This window comes from Dermochelys coriacea, chromosome 17 (genome assembly GCF_009764565.3).
Source record: "Dermochelys coriacea isolate rDerCor1 chromosome 17, rDerCor1.pri.v4, whole genome shotgun sequence".
Lineage (NCBI taxonomy): Eukaryota > Metazoa > Chordata > Testudines > Dermochelyidae > Dermochelys > Dermochelys coriacea.
Window position 1 is genome coordinate 18393091 of NC_050084.1, and position 20494 is coordinate 18413584.

The window sequence follows — 20494 nt, forward strand, 5'->3', positions numbered from 1 at the left end:
GCCTGTGTTAATGACTGTTAAGTGTAGGCAGTCAATGTGGAACAGTGTGTTCAGAATTATTGAGCTACGCACCTTAAATCCTTTATCAGCAGAGCACTCATTTAAAACATGTTGTTTTAATGCAAAAGACTCCATTGCCACTGTCCTGTGTTGATTATGTGGTAACACGTTTTTATTATCACCCACAAAAATGTCTCAGAACTGTTCCATTCCAGACGTGAACTTTGGTAGAACTCAGTCAGCTCCGCTAATAATGCAATGGTACAGGGCCCTAGATGCCCCCGTTTCGCTGTGTTCTGCATACCCACCTAAAACTGTTGTTGGTATTGATTTAAATGTGTTCCTTTAACATAGCACCTCTAACAAGCGTCAGAGCACTTAGTTCGTGTAGAGATCGCATCATTTCCCCAAGTGCTGAAGTGCAGCTCCTTTGTGTTGAGAGGTGGAAACAGATATAATACAACGTTATCCAACAGTTTTGGAAAGGGAAGTACTAGGATAAACGCTGATTCAGGAAAGCACTCAAGCATGTACTTAAATCACAAGTCAATGGGACTTGTGTATGCTTAAATTATAACACGTGCTTAAGTGTTTTTTTCTAAATTGAGACCGTAGTTCCTTCAAAACTGGAACAAGAAAAGAATTGGATGGAAGAAAAAGAGTGCAACAGGCCCACTGAACTAAATTCACCCCATGGCTAACATAATCACAGGCACTGGAGTTAAATTAGGGATCAGTGTGGCCTCGTTTCTTGATGGTGGTTTCCTGCCTCCCTCTTCATCAACCTAATGTTTAGAAACCAAGACACCAGTTCCTGTGAATAATGACCTTGAAGTCAAGGAGGGTGTTCTGCTAGTTGGTGCCAGCAGAGGTTCAGTTTTTTGCACTTAACCTAGCTCCCAGTTTAATTAGTCTCTGCTGTGCCCCTGTCAGGCTAATGTGTTTTGCAGAATGTTCGTCATTTCTGGCTTTGTCGCATTATTGGCTCCTGCCATGCATTGTACTCAATAAATTATACACTTCATAATTTTTAGAAGTTTAAAAAAAAAAGCATCATTCTTATTTATAAATTACACCATGACTTTATTATGTAAATATCAACGCAGCACATAAAGGCTCAAAAATTCCTGATGATTTCGAGGTTAGCTTTCAGTCAAGTACTCCTTTTATTTTCTTGAGCTCTAAATTAGTGTGGGCATGTCTGCACAACCCAGGTCGACAAACTTGGGCTGGCAGAGCTCGTACTGGTGCTCTAAAAATAGCTGTGTAGACAGTGCTTTGAAAAGTTGTGGTGCGGGCTGGAGCTCACGCTCTGAAGCCTCGGGACATGGGGATGGGCAAGCCCAGCTAGCCCAAGTCTGGGAGGCTTGCTGTCCTGGGCTGTGTAGACATACCTTATATGGTTAGGAGACGTACAAGGGGAAAATGTGGTGCTATAGGGAAGGGCACTTGCGTCGCTTTGCGGGACTTTTCCCAGGTCAGCACTGAGCCATTGCCTCAACATGGTATTTCAAGAGAAAATTCTGCTGGAGATATAATCTTGTGGATTGACACCACCCACCCCTGTTTTTATGGGAAATTAGGTCCTGATTCTGCCAGATGCTAAATGCGCTGAATTCCCACTGACTTTGTGGCCCTTCTCTTGGCCTCTGTTTATAGTGCCGTAGAAGAATACTAGTAATATTGTATTTACAGTGATGTTTGTGTACTTGGCACTGTATAATGCACAGAGGGAGATATGGCATTGGTCCCTTTTCCCAAGGAGTCTACATTCTAAATAGCCCAAACAGGTCAAACCCAGAAAACATCAAATTGTTAATTATTTGGAAGTGGCGTCCATTAACTCAAAGTTACAGCTGGCATTTTGCGTACTACGGCTTACTATTGAGCTGAGTTGTGTGGAGAAAAGAGGAAAAATTGCCACCATTTTAAAAATTGTGTTCTCCCCAGCTCCCCCTGCACACACACACGCCCCCCCTTTTTTTTTTAAATTCCAAAATTGAGCTGTGTTGAAAATCAGGGAAAATGTTGTCCAAATTCCCCTCTTCAACTTTCAAAATGTTGTCAGAATTTTGAAAATTGCAACCGGTGCCAGTTCTCAGGCCCCAAAATTCATTTGATACAGGCTGCCAAGCTTTCCTTCAGCACAGTGTTACTGACCTGAGCTTCATTTATACAAGTGATGTAGAGCGATGAAAGGCTCCGTCCCCTAATACTAATGCTGTTCACTAACAGCATGTTGCTTTTCTCATTAAGGGCCCAATCCTGCATGATGCTCAGCACCTCCCTGCAAACACCTCAATACACTGTGCAGCCCATTGGGGTTCAGGGCACACAGTAAAGTCCCTGGAGTGCAGTAATTGGAACTCTAGTCACTTATAGACTTGACCCTGAGATTGCCCGACACCTCCCATTGACCTCAGTGCTGAGTGCCTCTTGGAATCCAGCGTTATGGAGTATGGGGCCATCTTGCCCAATTACGGTTTTCTTCCTGTGACTTGTGTTTAGATTCTTCTGCTCGAGTCTGCAGAGCGCACCCTCCCTTCAGAGAATGACCTGCCAATCACCAGGACGACAGCCACGTGGTATGATGAATTGCTCCCAGATGCTATTCCCCTGGTAAATCCTGGGACTGTGTTGAGGAAGCCGGTGGGACCAGCTGGTAAGCATATAGCCAGGCATTAACTCTGCCTGCCTTCTGCACTGTCAGATTCCTAGTGCAAAGCCAAATGTGAGTTCTGCGTGATAACTAATGAATAAGTTGCTTCAGTGCAACTTGGTCTTAGAAACTGCCTTGGGGTTGAGCACATCCATGACTCAGAGTGAAATATTTCCTGTTCTTTCTAGCTATCGGGTCAGAGAGTGGGAGTTGTAGGAGAAGGTTTTCAAATGGGCAGATGTGAGTTGCACCCATGTTTTTGAGCCTACAGGGAATGGCAAGTACCAGCCCCAGCACTTGTGCCTCAAGCTACCTTAGGGCAGTGGCAAACTGGGGGGTTATTGGCCCAGGTCCTCCGATTTGCATCTGCAGTTATCTTTGCACCTGCTGCGAAGCAGTGGGAGCTTCAGACGGGCTGAAAATATACATTACAAAGAGAAAACGAACCCCACAGAGATGTGTTTTCAGAAGTCTCAGCCTAACTTGGAGGGATGGAATAGAACCAGTGATGGTGAGATCTGGAGCCACGCTTCACCAGTGCTGGAGGCTATTCAAATCTGGGAGTTTGATTTGATCTGCCATAGCTGCAAGGACCATTTGTGAATCTTATCTTCCCCAGAGCTCAGGGTGAGTGAGGGGTTTGCTTTGAATCTCTCTGCTAAATTGTGAGCACGGATCTTGTGTTCACGCACCCAAAATGGTATACTTGGATACAGCTACCTGTTGCTCTGGTAGAACATGGGATTTGCGTGCACAGTTTAGGCAGTTTGCCTGTGCAGCTTAGTTCTGTGGACTGCATTCTTCCTTCTCTCTGAAAGAAGAGATCTATGAGTTACAGATGAACTGCAAAATGTAAAAATGAAACTAAATCCTGTACTGTTTTCTGGAATGTTGCAGGATCTCTTCCTATTTCTCCTCTTTAATCCCCACCCCCACCCCCAAGCCATCCTTCCAACGAAGGGGAGCTGGATATGACTTCCTCAAAACCCATTGTTGCTGTTTTTGCATTGGTGAGGATGCTATTATATACAGTGAGGAGCTTTTTGCTTATTTTCATGCTCCCCAGCCTCTGCAGGGTAGAGCAATTGCATCCCAGGAAAAAAGTGGCCAACCTCGGGGGAGGGGGGGAACATTCCAGCCCCTTTTTGCCAGCCTTAGTAGTTGTTCTTAAACTGTGTGTTTGTGTTGGCCCAAGAAATCACGAAGAGCTGACTCCTGGTTCCATTGACACTAAGCTTGCATTAGGAGCAGTAGGTATTTCTGTGTCTTGTAAGGAAAATGTTTACACACAGTGGATGGGGATTTTCACTGTGAAACATTCCTGAAAAATCTAGAGACCCTGGAGGTACCCTAGAAAGGACATGTAATGCTCATCTATTGTATTCAGAATGTAGCATTTCTCTGTCAGTGAGCCCTGGACTGGGAGGCCATTGATGTACTAACAGGAAAGATGTTAATGATAAATCTGTGGCACAATGCAATATATTTTTTTTAAATTGAGCATAAACAGATTTGGGCTGTTTTATGATCCCTCCTGTGGTGTGCAAAAAAAAAAAAGTTAAAACAAATCTTCAGCTCAGCTGTCTTGGCTAGACAGATCTTCTAGCATTGTATTTCTTTGACCTTGGCACGCTCACTTCAAGATCCTCACTTTCTACTTCCAAGGCCCTGTCTGACAGTTGCTTTCTCGGCTCCCAGCATTCTTCCTTATCTTCCACAGGGCCTAGTGTTGGTTTTTGTTTTCCTTTATTTGTCAGAGCCGTTTATTATGGCAGCCCTTCATGACTGCAGCAGACTCAGAGTACGGATGCAGCCAATGCAGACCAGATGTAATCCTTGTTTATAACTGGACAGGATGCCACAACAGGGAAGGGAGGCTTTCTAACGATATGTTCTGCAAAGTATTTTTAGCACGACAACTATGGTTGCCAATAACTGAATTAAAGCAGCGTTTCCCCAAGCATCCATTAGATGCTCATTCCTTCTTCCCCATTTCATTTATTTTTGCTCTTGGGGTCTCTCTGCACCTGCACTTCATCTTATCGGTGTCTCTCCAGGAACAAGATTGAAGATTCCACCCACCTGACTTAAATTCCCTTACTCCACTTCAGGGATCCATGGGCATGATATTTTTCTTTGTGCTCTTACAATGTTGGGAAGTTACCTCCTGTCTAGGCCACTGCCATTGTTGTTCCAAGGGTGGTTCCCATTAGAAGTGGTTTGGGTTTGATGCTTTGAATGGTGGGAATGGTTCAGAATGACCTTGTAGCGGTGACTGACTGAGACCTTTCCAGGCTAAGATCCAGAAAAACTTGCTACTGTTTACTAGGGTTGATATTTCTTCCCTGACTGACAGGAGTTAGACTAGACAGTCCTTTAAAAGCAATTAGAGCTGTTGAGACAGCTGCATCACTGGCCTTTCTGATCAGCTCGTTAATCAATAGGCCTGTATTTAACTGAGGATTTAAAAAAATGACTCAGATTTTAGCTAGTGGGTAATGGGAGACGTATTTTTCATCTGCATTTCCTCTCCACCCTCCTGCTCTTTTAATTAGAGTCTGAGCAGCTAGTGCCACAGAGAAAGTGATTGGTGTATCTATTTCTTCTCTTTCAAAGCACAAAATGTTGTTGATTTCTGTATATATGGAATGCCTCCAGGAATGCAGTACAGCCAAGATCATGAGCTTCAGATGAAAGAGTTCTCCTATAATTTGGGGTGGGGGAGGTACCGGAGAGGGATGTGTGGTGATGTGGTGCCCCGTAGATGCAGAGAGGTTGGGTTTCTTCTTTGGGTTTTACTTCTCTTGCTGGCATGGCATTAACTCCCCAGGGCAGATGTTCATCTGTCCTCAGATGTTGGGGAATTTAGAATACCAGCTGCACAAGGAGGGATAAAATTGCTGCTCCAGATGGATAGTTGGAAGCAAAAGGAGCTAGCAAGTATGTTACTGAGTCAAAAAAGAAACTCACATCTGATGATGATGATTCACCTGTATTACAAATAGCTAGGTACCTAGAAACACTGAGATCAGGCCATTGTTGTTCTAGGCACTGTACAAACAAACACCCCGTGTGAGACAGTCCCTGCCCCAAAGAGTTTCCAATCAAAATAGACAAGCCAGACAAAGGATGGGAAAAGAAAGAGGCACAGAGAGTTGGCCAAGGTCACATGGCAGAACCATGAGTAGAACCCAGATCTTCTGAGTCCTACTTTGGTGCCCTAGCCAATATGCCTCCACGGCCCTCTCCCTCTCCTTTCCTTTCTCTGGCTCTCATCGTTTTCAAGGATTGAGCTAGATTCTCAGCTGGTGTATTTCATTGGAGCTACGCTGACTTATACTAGCTACAGACCTGACCCACTGGTTTTGTTTTCTCTTTTCTTGTATCCTTTTTTTTTTTTTTTAAAACATTTGTCTCTTTTGAGCCGGTAACACCATTTAACACCGGGCTGAGCATTTGTCTGATATATTACTCAGTGCTGCAGCTCCTGGTCATTCCATTAGCACTTTCTACCTGCAGGGAAATAAGTGCCATCTCCTTTAAATCTCTTCTGTAACAGCACGATTGAGGCTGTTGGCAGCAAATGATTGCTCTTGGTCTGCAGAAGTTAACAGGGTTGAATTATAATGGTTGAACTTGATGATTGAGGCCATTTTATATGATCAAGGGCATATTTTGACCCAAGCTCAGTGTGTTGTGCCTGAAAACAGTCAATATTTTTTATTCCTCCCTCTGTGCAGGAAGGAATTCTCAGTGACAACAATTCAGAAGTGTGTGTGTGTGTTAGCTTCAGTACATGGTCTAGTGGCTGCTTATAGTGCCCTGTGTGGATGGTCTTCTTTTCTTAAAGGGCCCAATGCACACCTGCCTGAACTTGTCAAACATATGCTCTTGTCCGGGGCGACAGGTTTGTATAATTTTTGGGGGTGCCCAGAACCCACCCCTGCCCAAACTCTGCCCCCCATCTGCCCAAGGCTCTGGGAGAGAGAGGAAGTCTGGAGTGCAGGCCCTAGGCTGGGGCAGGGGATTGGGGTGCAGGCTCTGGGAGGGAGTTTGGGGATGGGAGGGGGTGTGGAGGGAGGAGGTGCAGGTTTTGGGAGGGGGTGGGAGGGAGGGGGTGAGGGGTGTGGGGTGAGGGCTGTGGGATGTAGCTGCAGATGAGGGGTTTGGGGTGTGGGAGGGGCTCAGGGTGAGAGTAGGGTTGTGGGGGTGAGGGCTCTGTCTGGGGCTGGGGGGGTTGAGCTGTTAGAGAGGCTCAGGGCTCGGGCAGAGGGTTAGGGTGCGGGGGGGATGAGGGCTCTGGCTGGGGCTGGAGATGAGGGGTTTGTGGTGTTGGAGAGGCTCAGGGCTGGATGAAAGCTCTGGCTGGGGGTGTGGGCTCTGGGGTGGGGCAGGGCTGGGGATGAGTTTGGGGTGCAGGCAGGCTGCTCCAGAACAGAGAAGAGGACTCCCACAGACCCTTCCCTGCTGAGAGCTCTGGGGGAGGAGCCCCCCTTTCCCGCCCCCCTCCCCAGCAGCACACTCACTCCCACCATTGTCACTGCATGTGCTCCTAGGGCCCCTCTCAGGTCCAGGAATTTCCCTCGCCTCCCCTGTGGTAGGAGCCGGGGGGTGCTGCGTGCACCTCCTGCCCTGCTGTTGCCCCCAACTGTAGCCTCACTGGGGGTGAGGGATGGGGCTGCCTCCTTGCCCAGCATGGGGCAGGAGTAGTGACTGCAGGTGGGGAGAGCCCCTGTGCTGGTGGAGGGTCCTGCCAGAAAAGGGAAGGGTCTGAGGTGGAAGGGCAGGCTCAGTCAGTCTGCCCTGGCAGTGGAGATGGGGGGCAGCAGTTGCTGCAGGGAGGCAGCATGGAGCTGCAGAGGCGGGGAAGCGCATGGAGGGCCGGGGGCAGCAAGCGGGGGCTGGGGGACACTCGGGGGGAGGCACGGGGGGATGAACACCCAGCCCCAAATATTGGTGGAGCTGGGCCCCTGGGCTCTGAATATTGCTGGTGCCAAGGCACCATGTGGAGATATAACTCACCGCCTATGCTCTTGTCATGTTAGATGACTCCCATACCAGATCCATGGGGCTGGCCCTGTCAGACATTGAAAAGCCTTTGTGTTCTATGGATGAACAATCTTGTTTGGGAAAAATGAAAAACCTTCCACGGATCTTTGCTCTGCATTCAAATGAAATCAGAACTCTGTTTGATGGCATAAAATAGTCTAATTTTTTAGGGTGGTAGCCGTGCTAGTCTGTATCAGCAAAAAGAAAGAGGAGTACTTGTGGCACCTTAAGATCCGATCCGATCCTTTCATTCCCAGAGTCAGCTGGAAGTTCCAAAGTGGAAGTTCCAAAACACTGTGAGAAAAATACTTGTCAATATTTACAAACCAGATAAAAGAAGGATGGACTGGGGATCTTTATGAAAGCCTAACATCTCCAAGATATGCAGATAGTTTGGATGAGCATTTGGGGTGCCAGCTCTGTACTCCAGGTATGCTCTGCATACCCAGAATAGGAATAGGAATCACCTGCCAAAAAGGTAACCCTGGCTTGGTCTATGCTTAAACGTTAGGTCAACATAGCTATGTTGGTCAGGGGTGTGAAAATACCACATCCCCAGCCAACCCAACCACCAAAGTAGACGCAGCTATGTCAACCGAAGAATGCTTCCCTTGACATCACTGGGGGAGGTGGTGTATCTTCACCGACAGGAAAACCCCTTCTGTCAGCGTACGGCTGCGTCTACATTACGGGGTTGCGTCAGTATAGCTACAGCAACTTAGCTATGATGATATAGTGCAAACATACCCTAAGGATTTGGTCTCCAGTGCTTATCTCAAGCTCTTGGAGCTGCAGATCTCATGTGTTCATCATTTATTGCAAGATCTTCAATCGCTTGTGCACAGGCCATGACGCTGATACCTGGCCAGCCAATGTAGCCCAGCCCTCCAGAGGCAGCTGGGAGTGATGTCAGAGGGGCTGGCGCCTCTCCTGATATCTAGCTGTGGTGGAGGGGAGAGAAAGGGTGGGATTTCCCTATCTGACAGTTTAAAAGTGTATGAAAATGAAACCTGCCCTCTGTATGTTTGAGAATTATATTTTCCATTCACTACATTTACAATAAAGTTGGGCCTGAACCAGTACCCCAAATCTGAACATTCAGAACTAAACTTCCCCAGAGTTGTGGCTTGCATTTCTCTCTATTTCTGAGTATTCTAAAGCCCCTGGTAGCACAGATCTAGGAGCTAGGAATTCCTGAGTTCTTCTAACCCTGTCTCTGACACTAACTTGCTCAGTGCCCTTAGGCAAGTCACTTAACTTCACTGGAGTCAAAACCATTTACCTACCTTTCAGGGGAGTTGCAAGGATTAAGCAGTGTATGGTCAGTGCTTTTAAAATATATGTATAGCCAAAGCACCTATTACCTTGGTGTGCAAGAACAAACATAGTGTTTAATATAAAGCACTAGGCTATATAAGTGATAAACATTATTATTATTTTGTCAGCCCAAAGGAAACAGCAGAGATGTTTAAACCATTCAACCTTTCCTCAACTTAGAGCCTAGAGGAAGAGCGGCCTTCTTGCTTGCGTACAATGTACACCCTGCTCTCTGTGCCTTCTGTCTGCTTCCCAGGGTTTCAGAGGAATATGCTATGTAACTCACTTACCTGGAGTCATTGTGTTACAAGTATCTCCATGTATTTTTGTTCAGCACTCTCCTCAATGGCACGAATGGGTAACATCTAGCTGCCACGCTGGGTTTGGTTCAATCACGCGTGTTTCTTGACGTTGGCAATGTTTGTATTAACTGGGACATAGATGTAATGAAATACTAAATGAATGGAGGAGACATACCACTCCTTTGATGTGTAATAGACAATCTCTTTGTGACAGTGGATGTCCGTCTAGTACCTGCTTTCACATAGGTATCAACTGGATCATATCATATTAGGCTTGTACGGGACGAAAAGCTGGGTCTGGGTTAAGGAGGTGACAGGAGGGAGTGGCAACTTCTGTAAACTCCTGTCTTGTACCATGTAGGTGTACTGGTTTGGAAAGGGGGCCACTGCAAATTTAGATTAACACAAGGATGGAGGCACTGGCTAGCATGCTGGCCTGTGCATCAACACTCCAATGGGCATGATCTGTTGACTAGCATAGATGCTGCTGTCTGCAGCATGCGATCTGTGAGTGAAGCTCTCCTGCCCAGTGTGCTGGTAGGCTGGCACTCATGGGGTCAACACCACGCTCCCCTGCTCCAACCAAACAGAGCAAGAACTCCCTCTGAGTCAGCTGTACCTTTCAAAATCTCTTTGGGTTGCTTTCTGATGTGTAAGCGCATATAACAACTCCAGTGTCCTAAGCTCCAACTAGTTTCCTATTCGAATATTTGCAGGGCTACCCGGGCAGATTGGGCCCCCAGGCCCAATTGGACCAGTTGGACTTCCAGGATCACCGGGACCAAAAGGAGAGAGGGGACAAACTGGCGAGAGAGGGCCAGCAGGGCCACCAGGTGAGTCTCCGAGGGGAACTCATGCTAGGAAGCACATCTTACTCTAGATAAACTCCTCTGCACATAAAGGGCCTGATCACATGATGGGCTGAGCATCTTTAGGTCCCATTGAATCAACTCCCTCTGATCAGTGAGTGCTGAGGGTACTTGGCCCCTCCCAGGACTGGGCCCAAAGTTTTAAATTAACATAGACATCCCCTTAGCCCATCCATGTAGCTGAAGATTGATTATTCTGGGATGCCAGCAGTACCTAATAGGAGATGTAAAACCAGTCTCTGTCCAGCTAATAAGCAGAGAAAAGCTTTTTTTCCTGTTTAGCCCTTTCATTGCTCCATCCTGCTATAGGGGAGCATGCCTAGCTCATGGGGAGGAATTTTGCTTCTCTCGTCAGCTACATCAAGCAATCAGATAGTTAACATTGAAACAATAATGCTGTCTACATAAAAAGAAAGGGTTCTAGATAGGGCCCTCCCTTCTGAGTGCAACCTATTCCTGAGCTAGGAGACTTTACTCATCCCCCGAATGTTACTAAATCTTGTGATGGAGACAATGCTATGCCAAGCTGCCAGACAAGCAGCATACGTACTGATTAGCAGTGCTTCATAAATCTCCAAGCCAGAGAAACAGTTGAAACCCGGAGTGTGCCTTAAATGTGAGAGGTTTCAGAGTAGCAGCAGTGTTAGTCCGCAAAAAGAAAAGGAGTACTTGTGGCACCTTAAAGACTAACAAATTTATGTGAGCATAAGCTTTCCTGAATTACAGCTCACTTCAATTCACTGAATGCATCCGATGAAGTGAGCTGTGGCTCACGAAAGCTTATGCTCAAATAAATTTGTTAGTCTCTAAGGTGCCACAAGTCCTCCTTTTCTTTAAATGTAAGAGCGGCCCCAGAGACGTCTTGGCATTTGCTGCGATCCTGAAAATGGCTGAGGTCTGGTCTGGGATGTCTTGACTCTGGTTTCTCAGAAACAACCCCAAAGAGAGCAGCATTAATCTGCCCATTGCACAATTTGGTTCCTGACCTGCTTGGGAGGGTCGCTCAGAATAATACTTTGCATTTCTTCGCTGCCTTCCATTTGCGTAACTCAAAGCTCTTCACGAACGTTAGGGTGATGTTCCCCCTCCCCTCTCCCATGCAGAATTGCAGCGTGAGGCCTATGTAGAACTCCTGCCCTTGTGCGGATCCTCTGCACAGGGGTGAGTTTCATCCTTAAGTTAAACCTCATAATGCCCTTGAGCCACTCAGGCCTTATGATCTTTGTTTTGCAGATGGGGAAACCAAAGCAAAATAGGCTCAGCCCCAAATTACCCATATTTAGGACAGCTAAATAAGAGTGAGCTGAATTTCAGAGGTGCTGAATGCCCACACCTCTAATCAAAATTAAAAATCCTCTGCATTTTGCTAATAGGGACAGGGTGGGACTGTATTGGTGTCATTGTCAGGTGCCTGATATTTCAAGCCAACTGAAAGGGCTTTTATTTCACTTAACAGATGTGGTTCTGAGACAAAACTACTGCTTTTCATTCTCTCTCTCTTCCCCCCCTCCCATTTCCCACCAGTTCATGTTTTTTCATGTAGAAATCTTTGAACTCTTCCCCAGAGAAGCTGTTCTGTCCTGCACATCTGTCGTGGTCTCTTCTGGAGTTCACTGAAAAGAATCACTCATTTAAACCTAATAAACAAAGGTTTTTCAGTGAAAAATTGGGGGGGGGGGGTTTGCTCAATTTTTCTTGCCACAAGTTTCTGCTTTCCCAAGAAAATTTGATTTTCACCAAACACCCAAAAACTTGAATATTTTCACTGAAAACCAAAACATTTTAGTATTCAAATTTCTGTTAAAAAGCGAAAAATTTCCATAAATTTTTTTTTTGGAGCAGCTCTATTAATGACTGCTTATTTTCACCTCTGACCTGGCAGGAATCAATTTGTCATGGGCTCAGCAAAAGGCTGGGAGCCAGACAGTGCTATTGGTTTGCTTTGCGGCTTTGGGAAAATCATTTAATCCTTCTGTGCCTCAGTTTTTCCATATATAAAGGGAGGAGGGGAATAATGATGCGGATGTAGCTGTTTCCCTCGCATGTCATTGAAGTTTCCTGAAGGCTTGTGTGGTGCTCTGAAAATGGAAGCTGCGAAGTATTACTATTAACATTAACCCCTTTTCTGTGTAGCTTCCGCGGCTCCATTCCACACTGAATACCAGCAGCTTCTAGATTCGTTTTAAATGGTGCACTTCATCCCACACCAGCAGCAGAAGGCCAGAACATTTCATCCTCCAAGAGCAGAGAATTTTCCTTTTACTGGGATTTTTGCCAATGTAAGGGTTGTGATGGGCCACAGACTTCGCAGGCACGGCCCGAACCCTGCAACTGGATCCAAGGGTGAAGAGATGCTCATCTCAGCCCTTCTGACAGCTCCTGTTATTGGGCAATGCTGTTTCTAGACCTAGATTAAATTCTTTCCAGCAGCTTGGTGGGCTTTGTACTGACTCTTTGCCCCAGTGCATCTGCTGATGTGTCTCCAACTTCACAGAAATCTCCTCTTCTATTGCTTTGCAGGGCTTCTGGGACCTCCAGGACCAAGAGGACTTCCAGGAGGAACTGGGATCCCAGGACCTCCAGGACCTCCGGGGCCACCTGCCACCCCAGGCCTTCCCCTCACTGTCCAACAAGGGGTTCTCTACTCGCTGCAGCCCACAGCTGAAAAAGAGAGTAGGTTTCCTTAAGTGTCCACATCTTTCCAGGTGCATCTGTGAGTGACAGGCTGATAGCCTGTGCAGAGGAAATCAGATGTTTTTCTTCCCCTCCCTGCCCAGTGCTACGATGTCCCAGCTTTCACTGGAAGAGACCAGATGACCTGCGTCTCTTGTGGATCCTGCTGGGTATTTAGGCAGAGGAAAAAGTTTTGCGGGAGGAAAGAAGTCAAATTGTCCCATCTATCCCTGCTGATGAACCTCAACTCTTCATTCAGGTTGTTACTTGAGCCTGGATTAAGAAGCGTAGCTGGGTAGTTTATGGGACTGGGGGTTATGGGGGAGGGTTTACATGTCCTAGTTTTTCTGGGATTGTCCTAATTTTAAAGAGGCAACTGTACCTCATTCAAGCCTAGTTTGCTGGACGTTCATCGGGTTCCAAATCAAACAGAGGCTGCATCATGATGATACAACCCGTGTGACGTTAGGTGATAACATGATGATGGGGCACTATAATGTGCCGAGTGTGTGACATCACAGAGCAACTGTCACAATGTCAGGATGCTCGTGTGTGACCCGCCAAACTACCTCTCAAAAGTGGCAGCCCTAGAATATTCTAGTTGTAAGGGTGGAAAATTGCAATGAGAACCTCAGTGATTTAGTACAAGTTGGAATAACAAAGGAGCTTGCTTCTTGAGTGGCTTCCTTGTATCCTTCAGAACCCGACAGTATCATCTGCTTCTTTCTTTCATTGTCACAACTGTCTGTGCTCCTGCCGTGTTTTGTACTCTTTATTTATCCTGCAAATAGCTCCCCCTGCTGACTCTGCTTTGCTAGTTTTGCATTGGGATTGCCTTCTACATCAGGGGAAAGGGGGGAGGGGGGCAAGACTATACTAGGGGAGGTTGTGTGGCCTAGTGGATAGAGCACTGGACTGGGACTCAGGGAACCTGGGTTCTGTTCCCAGCTCAGCCAGGGGCCTATTGTGTAACCCTTGTGCAAGTCACTTCAACTCTCTGTGCCTCAGAGCCCCATCAGTACATCTACTTCATGATCTACTGATGAAAAGCACTAGATAAGAGCACTGGTGGTGGTATTGTGGTGTCAAAACTGACCTTTCTTTTCTCCCTTCCTCCAGTCTTCTGAATCAGGGAAAGGGAAAATTTTCCTGTTTGAACCATAATGCTCTGAGCCAAATTCTGCTCTAAAATATGCTTTGGGATTTCAGTGGGGCACCTGGGATAACTGAAAGCAAGAGTCAGGACACTGGGGTACAAATCAGAACTAATGCAACTAGGCTTAAAACAAAGGCACACGATAAGTACAGATCCAGTTTACTGCTGGCCCTCCCTCCCCCCGTCTGTCTGTCTAGCAATTGCTTTTATATACCACCAATTATCATGGATGCTTTTATATACTCTAGTTCAAACAGAAATTAATTCAGGGAAGTCTTGTGGCTTGTGTTACACAGATCAGAGTAGATGATCCCAATGGTCCCTTCTGGCTTTATAAACTGTGAATCTATAAACCTAGCATCTATGCACTGCACAGAATTAAAAAGCCTGACAGCCCAGGACAAGGAAGTGTTTTGCTCCTTCCCTTCCTGTAAGCAGAGGGGCATGGATTTTGGTGCACTGGCTGGCTTTTTAAAATATTGTACTTGTTTATTTAGTTATATTTTTAAGAGCACGGAAAGGCATTCTAGAAAAGGTACATTTTATACACCAGTCTGCGCACTGTCAGGTTTGGGCTTGTTCTGGTCGCTTCTGGCAGGGAGTTCTACTGCTCAGGTCCAGTAGTGATACTTTGAAACTCAGTAATATGTTCCCTTTGGCTAGTAAAGTGCTGGGAAACTAATGCACTACGAACCCTACCCCTAAACAGTGCTAGTTGTTCTTCTTATCTCTGGCTTCAGAGTCAAAATATTGTAATTACAGCCACAGGATTAGTAAGAAGCTTTGTGTCTGATAATTATCTATGGATTTCCTTCCCCTCCACCTATCTCCCACTTCACACTCCTTTTCCTGAAGGAGAGTAGATGTATTTTTAATTTGTTAAAGTTTTTAGCAGCATTGCTCTGTCTTAAGTTATTTAATGTGTTATGGGCAGGATTAAATTAATTGTGGTTCAGTATCCAGGCTTTTAGCAAAATGTAGAATGAACTACTGTATTCACTATCACTAGGAGATTTTGCATTAAATTCACACCGGCTTCTTAGAGGATCATACCAATTACTGTGTGTCGATACAATAGGAACATTGTATATTTCCATAGAGCCTTTCATCCCAATGGATCCCAAAGCACTTTGAAAATGACATAGATACAGAACCACTGAAACACTGCCTGTTCTTGGAGGGCAGCAATCAGCCAGCATGAAAGAGTGGTAGGGAAAGAATTAACTTGGACAAATCTATATACTTGTGAAAAGTGCCATGTGCTCCTTGATAGCCCTGAAAACAGCCAGGACCCTAGTCTCATGAAAGAGACATACTGCATGGGACCCAATTTCTCTGCCTTGGAAGAATGATTTTACCCAGTCATTCCTTCCAGGAATGTTTCAAAGCTGAGGCCTGATCCTGTACTCAGTGACGCCAATGGGAGCATTGCTACTGACTTCAAGTTGGCATAGAAACTGGCCTGGATGCTTGGCCCATTGGGCAATCTCCCCTTGAATTATAGACTCTACCCTTTTATTTTAAAAAAGCTATAAAATCCCTGGCATTTGCTACTAATGAGAGTACTTTGATCAGACAGAGCAATGGCAATTTTTAAATCAAGATTGGATGTTTTTCTAAAAAAAATCTATTCTGGTTCAACCATGAATTTTCTCTGGCTTCTGTAATACAGGAGGTCAGACTAGAGGATCACAGTGGCCCCTTCTGGCTTTGAATCTATGAATGTGTTACTTAAGATTGATTCAAGATGACAGTCTGTAGGCCCAAACTAAATGTGTGGGGACCCGAGCAGAAGAGTGCTTGTGGAAACCCCAATGTAGTCATGGTATGAGAACCTGAACATAATAGATAGCCTAGAATGTTTCACCTAGTGCAGACACAGTAAGTTCTGAAGACCATTTACTGCTTTATCTTGTCTTCTTGTCTTGATCTCACAATATCAGAATTCCCCCTCTCCATCCCCGTAATCCTCAAAAGAAAATTGTTACTCACTGCCCCTTTAGGTAAGTGACTACATTGTATGAGAAATTTTGCATCCTCTACTTTTTCAGTTGGATGAAATCTTTGAGGTTGGAAATTGGCAAGAATCATGGCGTTCGGCTGATTCCTATTAGATACACATTCAGGATACACGTTGGTCTAGTTTCCACAAATCGTCAGTAGCAATGAAATTCAATCCAGTGTGTGGCCTTGCAAGATTTTTACCCACTGTTGAAATCCTGGCTCTACTGATGTTAAAAGGGATAGAATCTCACCTAGGTGCAGAGAGTGATGCTAAGCATTTTAGAGTTTTGGTCTACATCTGATCTAGACACTATCTGTCTAATATAGATTTTCATAGAGCCTCCATCATTGTTGTAGGTAAGTGTTAAACTCTAAACAATCCCTACTTATTATTTTTTCTTGTGATTAATACAAAGCTTACTAATAGGATAGGTCACTAATGTGGCATGATGAGCTTACTGCAATCATCCTATATGATTTGCCCTTTCACTCTTGTTAACTGATTTCTGTGGGTTGGTGGAAAGCTAATTCTCAACAGCCTGTAGAAGCTGGTTCTATAAATCCCAGACAGGATTTTTTAATTTTGTTTTTAAATGGAGCACATCTGAAAACCATAACCATAAGATCCCATCTGCTGACAGCAGAGGGAAGCATACCCCAGCTAATGAGCATGTGCACCCACATTATGGGAGAAAGCTGTATCCGATTATTATTAACCAGTGTTCAGGTTCTGCCTGATCATGGTTAATGTCAGTGTTTTATTAATCACAACGAGTTCCTTGTTGGCAAAGTTTATCAGCCGACAAAAGCCAAAAAGGGGAGAGACAAACATTTTCTCACAGTTTCACTGCACTGCGGTAGAGAAATTGGTCCCAGTTGTGTCTCTCCAGATCAGGTAGCGGGCAGAAATTAAGACAGGATTACTTCATTTCCATCCTGTCTCAACAAATCAAGCCTTTAAGGGGGAGAATTTATTCTTAACACAGAATCATTTGAGATGGGCCAGATTCTAAACAATACCTGCTATTGCCACTGTGTCTGTAGGTAAATGGGCAACTTGCGTGCTCTTAGAGATGGGAGGGCAGGCTTTGGGGACATTATCTTAGAGCCACCATCAAAAGGGCTGTGAAATGAGAGGACTCTTTTCTGGGGAAAGGATGGGGGGAAATAATACCTTGCTCTGATCAGAGGGTGTTACGCTCTTATATCTTTTGTGAGTTGCTTTGAGATAGAAACCACATCGTGGTACAGAGCAAGGATACAGGCAAGCTAGTGACAGAGGATGTGGAAAAAGCTAATGTACTCAATGCTTTTTTTGCCTCTGTTTTCACTAACAAGGTCAGCTCCCAGACTGCTGTGCTGGGCAACACAAAATGGGGAAGAGATGGCCAGCCCTCTGTAGAGATAGAGGTGGTTAGGGACTATTTAGAAAAGCTGGACGTGCACAAGTCCATGGGGCCGGACGAATTGCATCCGAGAGTGCTGAAGGAATTGGCGGCTGTGATTGCAGAGCCCTTGGCCATTATCTTTGAAAACTCGTGGCGAACGGGGGAAGTCCCGGATGACTGGAAAAAGGCTAATGTAGTGCCCATCTTTAAAAAAGGGAAGAAGGAGGATCCTGGGAACTACAGGCCGGTCAGCCTCACCTCAGTCCCTGGAAAAATCATGGAGCAGGTCCTCAAAGAATCAATCCTGAAGCACTTAGAGGAGAGGAAAGTGATCAGGAACAGTCAGCATGGATTCACCAAGGGAAGGTCATGCCTGACTAATCTAATCGCCTTTTATGATGAGATTACTGGTTCTGTGGATGAAGGGAAAGCAGTGGATGTATTGTTTCTTGACTTTAGCAAAGCTTTTGACACGGTCTCCCACAGCATTCTTGTCAGCAAGTTAAGGAAGTATGGGCTGGATGAATGCACTATAAGGTGGGTAGAAAGCTGGCTAGATTGTCGGGCTCAACGGGTAGTGATCAATGGCTCCATGTCTAGTTGGCAGCCGGTGTCAAGTGGAGTGCCCCAGGGGTCGGTCCTGGGGCCCGTTTTGTTCAATATCTTCATAAATGATCTGGAGGATGGTGTGGATTGCACTCTCAGCAAATTTGCGGATGATACTAAACTGGGAGGAGTGGTAGATACGCTGGAGGGGAGGGATAGGATACAGAAGGACCTAGACAAATTGGAGGATTGGGCCAAAAGAAATCTAATGAAGTTCAATAAGGATAAGTGCAGGGTCCTGCACTTAGGATGGAAGAATCCAATGCACCGCTACAGACTAGGGACCGAATGGCTCGGCAGCAGTTCTGCGGAAAAGGACCTAGGGGTGACAGTGGACGAGAAGCTGGATATGAGTCAGCAGTGTGCCCTTGTTGCCAAGAAGGCCAATGGCATTTTGGGATGTATAAGTAGGGGCATAGTGAGCAGATCGAGGGACGTGATCGTTCCCCTCTATTCGACACTGGTGAGGCCTCATCTGGAGTACTGTGTCCAGTTTTGGGCCCCACACTACAGGAAGGATGTGGATAAATTGGAAAGAGTACAACGAAGGGCAACGAAAATGATTAGGGGTCTAGAGCACATGACTTATGAGGAGAGGCTGAGGGAGCTGGGATTGTTTAGTCTGCAGAAGAGAAGAATGAGGGGGGATTTGATAGCTGCTTTCAACTACCTGAAAGGGGGTTTCAAAGAGGATGGCTCTAGACTGTTCTCAATGGTAGCAGATGACAGAACGAGGAGTAATGGTCTCAAGTTGCAATGGGGGAGGTTTAGATTGGATATTAGGAAAAACTTTTTCACTAAGAGGGTGGTGAAACACTGGAATGCGTTACCTAGGGAGGTGGTAGAATCTCCTTCCTTAGAGGTTTTTAAGGTCAGGCTTGACAAAGCCCTGGCTGGGATGATTTAACTGGGACTTGGTCCTGCTTTGAGCAGGGGGTTGGACTAGATGACCTTCTGGGGTCCCTTCCAACCCTGATATTCTATGATTCTATGATTCTATGATTCTAAGGATGGGACATGCCCGAGGTCAACCAGCAGTTCAGTGGCAGGATAGGGAACAGAACCCAGATCTCCTGGCTCCCCATCCAATGTTTGATCCACTGGCCTTTCTGAAAAGAGTGAAGAGTGGGAGGGAACGGAGCAGAGGGAGTAAGAAAGAGAGATGGGACAGGGAGGGGAAAGCGAGGAGAGAGATTGAGGCTGGCATTGAGAAAACTGTTCCAGTGGCTGTGAAAGTTGTGCACATCCAGGTACCTGGGATGCCTATGGCTGCTACACAGACAAACAAGCTTCACTGCCTCTCAGGACAGATTTCAGCCTCTTTTTAAGTTTCTCCCTTTCCATGTGCTCAAATCCCTAGCCCTGCCCATATCGAACAGGTCAGCTTGTTAGACACTTTGGGGCCAGCTGGGCGTTTGAAAAGGTCTGGAGCAACTTCTACATCAGGGTGGTTTAAATGGGAAGGATACTCCCCTGCATTCAAGCCATGGTAACTGGAATTGCTGCAGGCAGCTCAGGGAGAGCCACAGTGGAGGGGGAGAGGATCCTCCATCTCTTTGCTGTTGAATGACACTGAAGCTACTCTGTGGTTGCTACTGTAGCCCTTAGCTGCATAAGTCCCAGGATCTCCTGTGACCCCAACGTGTATGGAGAGGGAAAGACCGGAGGATCCAGGTAGTCACTGGCTCTCCCAGCTTGACCTGCTGCTTTGTGGGGATACAGAGGGAGTGCAGGGGGGTTTGGACTCCCCAAATCCCACCCCCACGTATGGTGGATGTACACTAGGTGTGTTGTAATTTGAGCCCTATCTGACAAGGGAGGCGAGGGGCAGGATTCTCTCCACAGATGGAATTTAGGAAACATTGTGCTGGCCCTCTTGAGGCAGCCGGTACTTTGGCGAGTTTTCCACGGTTGTGCTATCAAGGAAGGAGCGACAACAGAGTCTCACCCCAGCATGCGGCACAGCCCAAATGCTGAGCTATTGAGCTAACCTCCCCCCCCCCCCCGCAGAGTGTCACAATTGGAGAAGCACCTTTCATAAATAACTCTGAGTCGAATTGATCTAATGTCAAGATGGGTGGATTTGTGAGGAGTAACTCTGTTTGTCATCATCATCATATTCTCTTTCCCTGGAACTTTCTGCAACACACATTCACTCCCCTCAGCAATAATTAAATCCCGTTAGTTTGCAACCGCACTACCCCATCCCACCTCCCTAAGGATGCTTAATTTTGTTGACTGCTTGTTCTTTTTTTTTTTTTTAAAATCCTCTGAAATTGTTAATGCATTCTCTGCTGTTCGATGCTCATTTTCCGATTCCGTCTCACTCACAAACCCTGATGGATTTTGACATGGTCAAATAAAACTCAGATTAATTGGATTACACACTTCACTTGGGTACCTTTGCCTTTGAACATGAAAGCATTCTCAGACATTTTGTTTCTGGGCCGCAAAGAAGGAAAGATGGCTAC

At 46.0% G+C, this 20494-nt stretch overlaps 1 protein-coding gene across 5 annotated transcripts in view; it reads left to right on the forward strand.

The window, feature by feature from the left end:
* Positions 1–20494, forward strand: part of COL26A1 (collagen type XXVI alpha 1 chain) — a 238749-nt gene that overhangs the window by 188677 nt on the left and 29578 nt on the right. For all 5 annotated transcript variants that reach the window (XM_038376218.2, XM_038376221.2, XM_038376220.2 and 2 more), the window contains 3 exons: positions 2509–2662; positions 10044–10160; positions 12717–12869. In XM_038376218.2, the coding sequence (XP_038232146.1) occupies positions 2509–2662; positions 10044–10160; positions 12717–12869 (424 nt within the window). The remainder of the gene's footprint in view (positions 1–2508; positions 2663–10043; positions 10161–12716; positions 12870–20494) is intronic.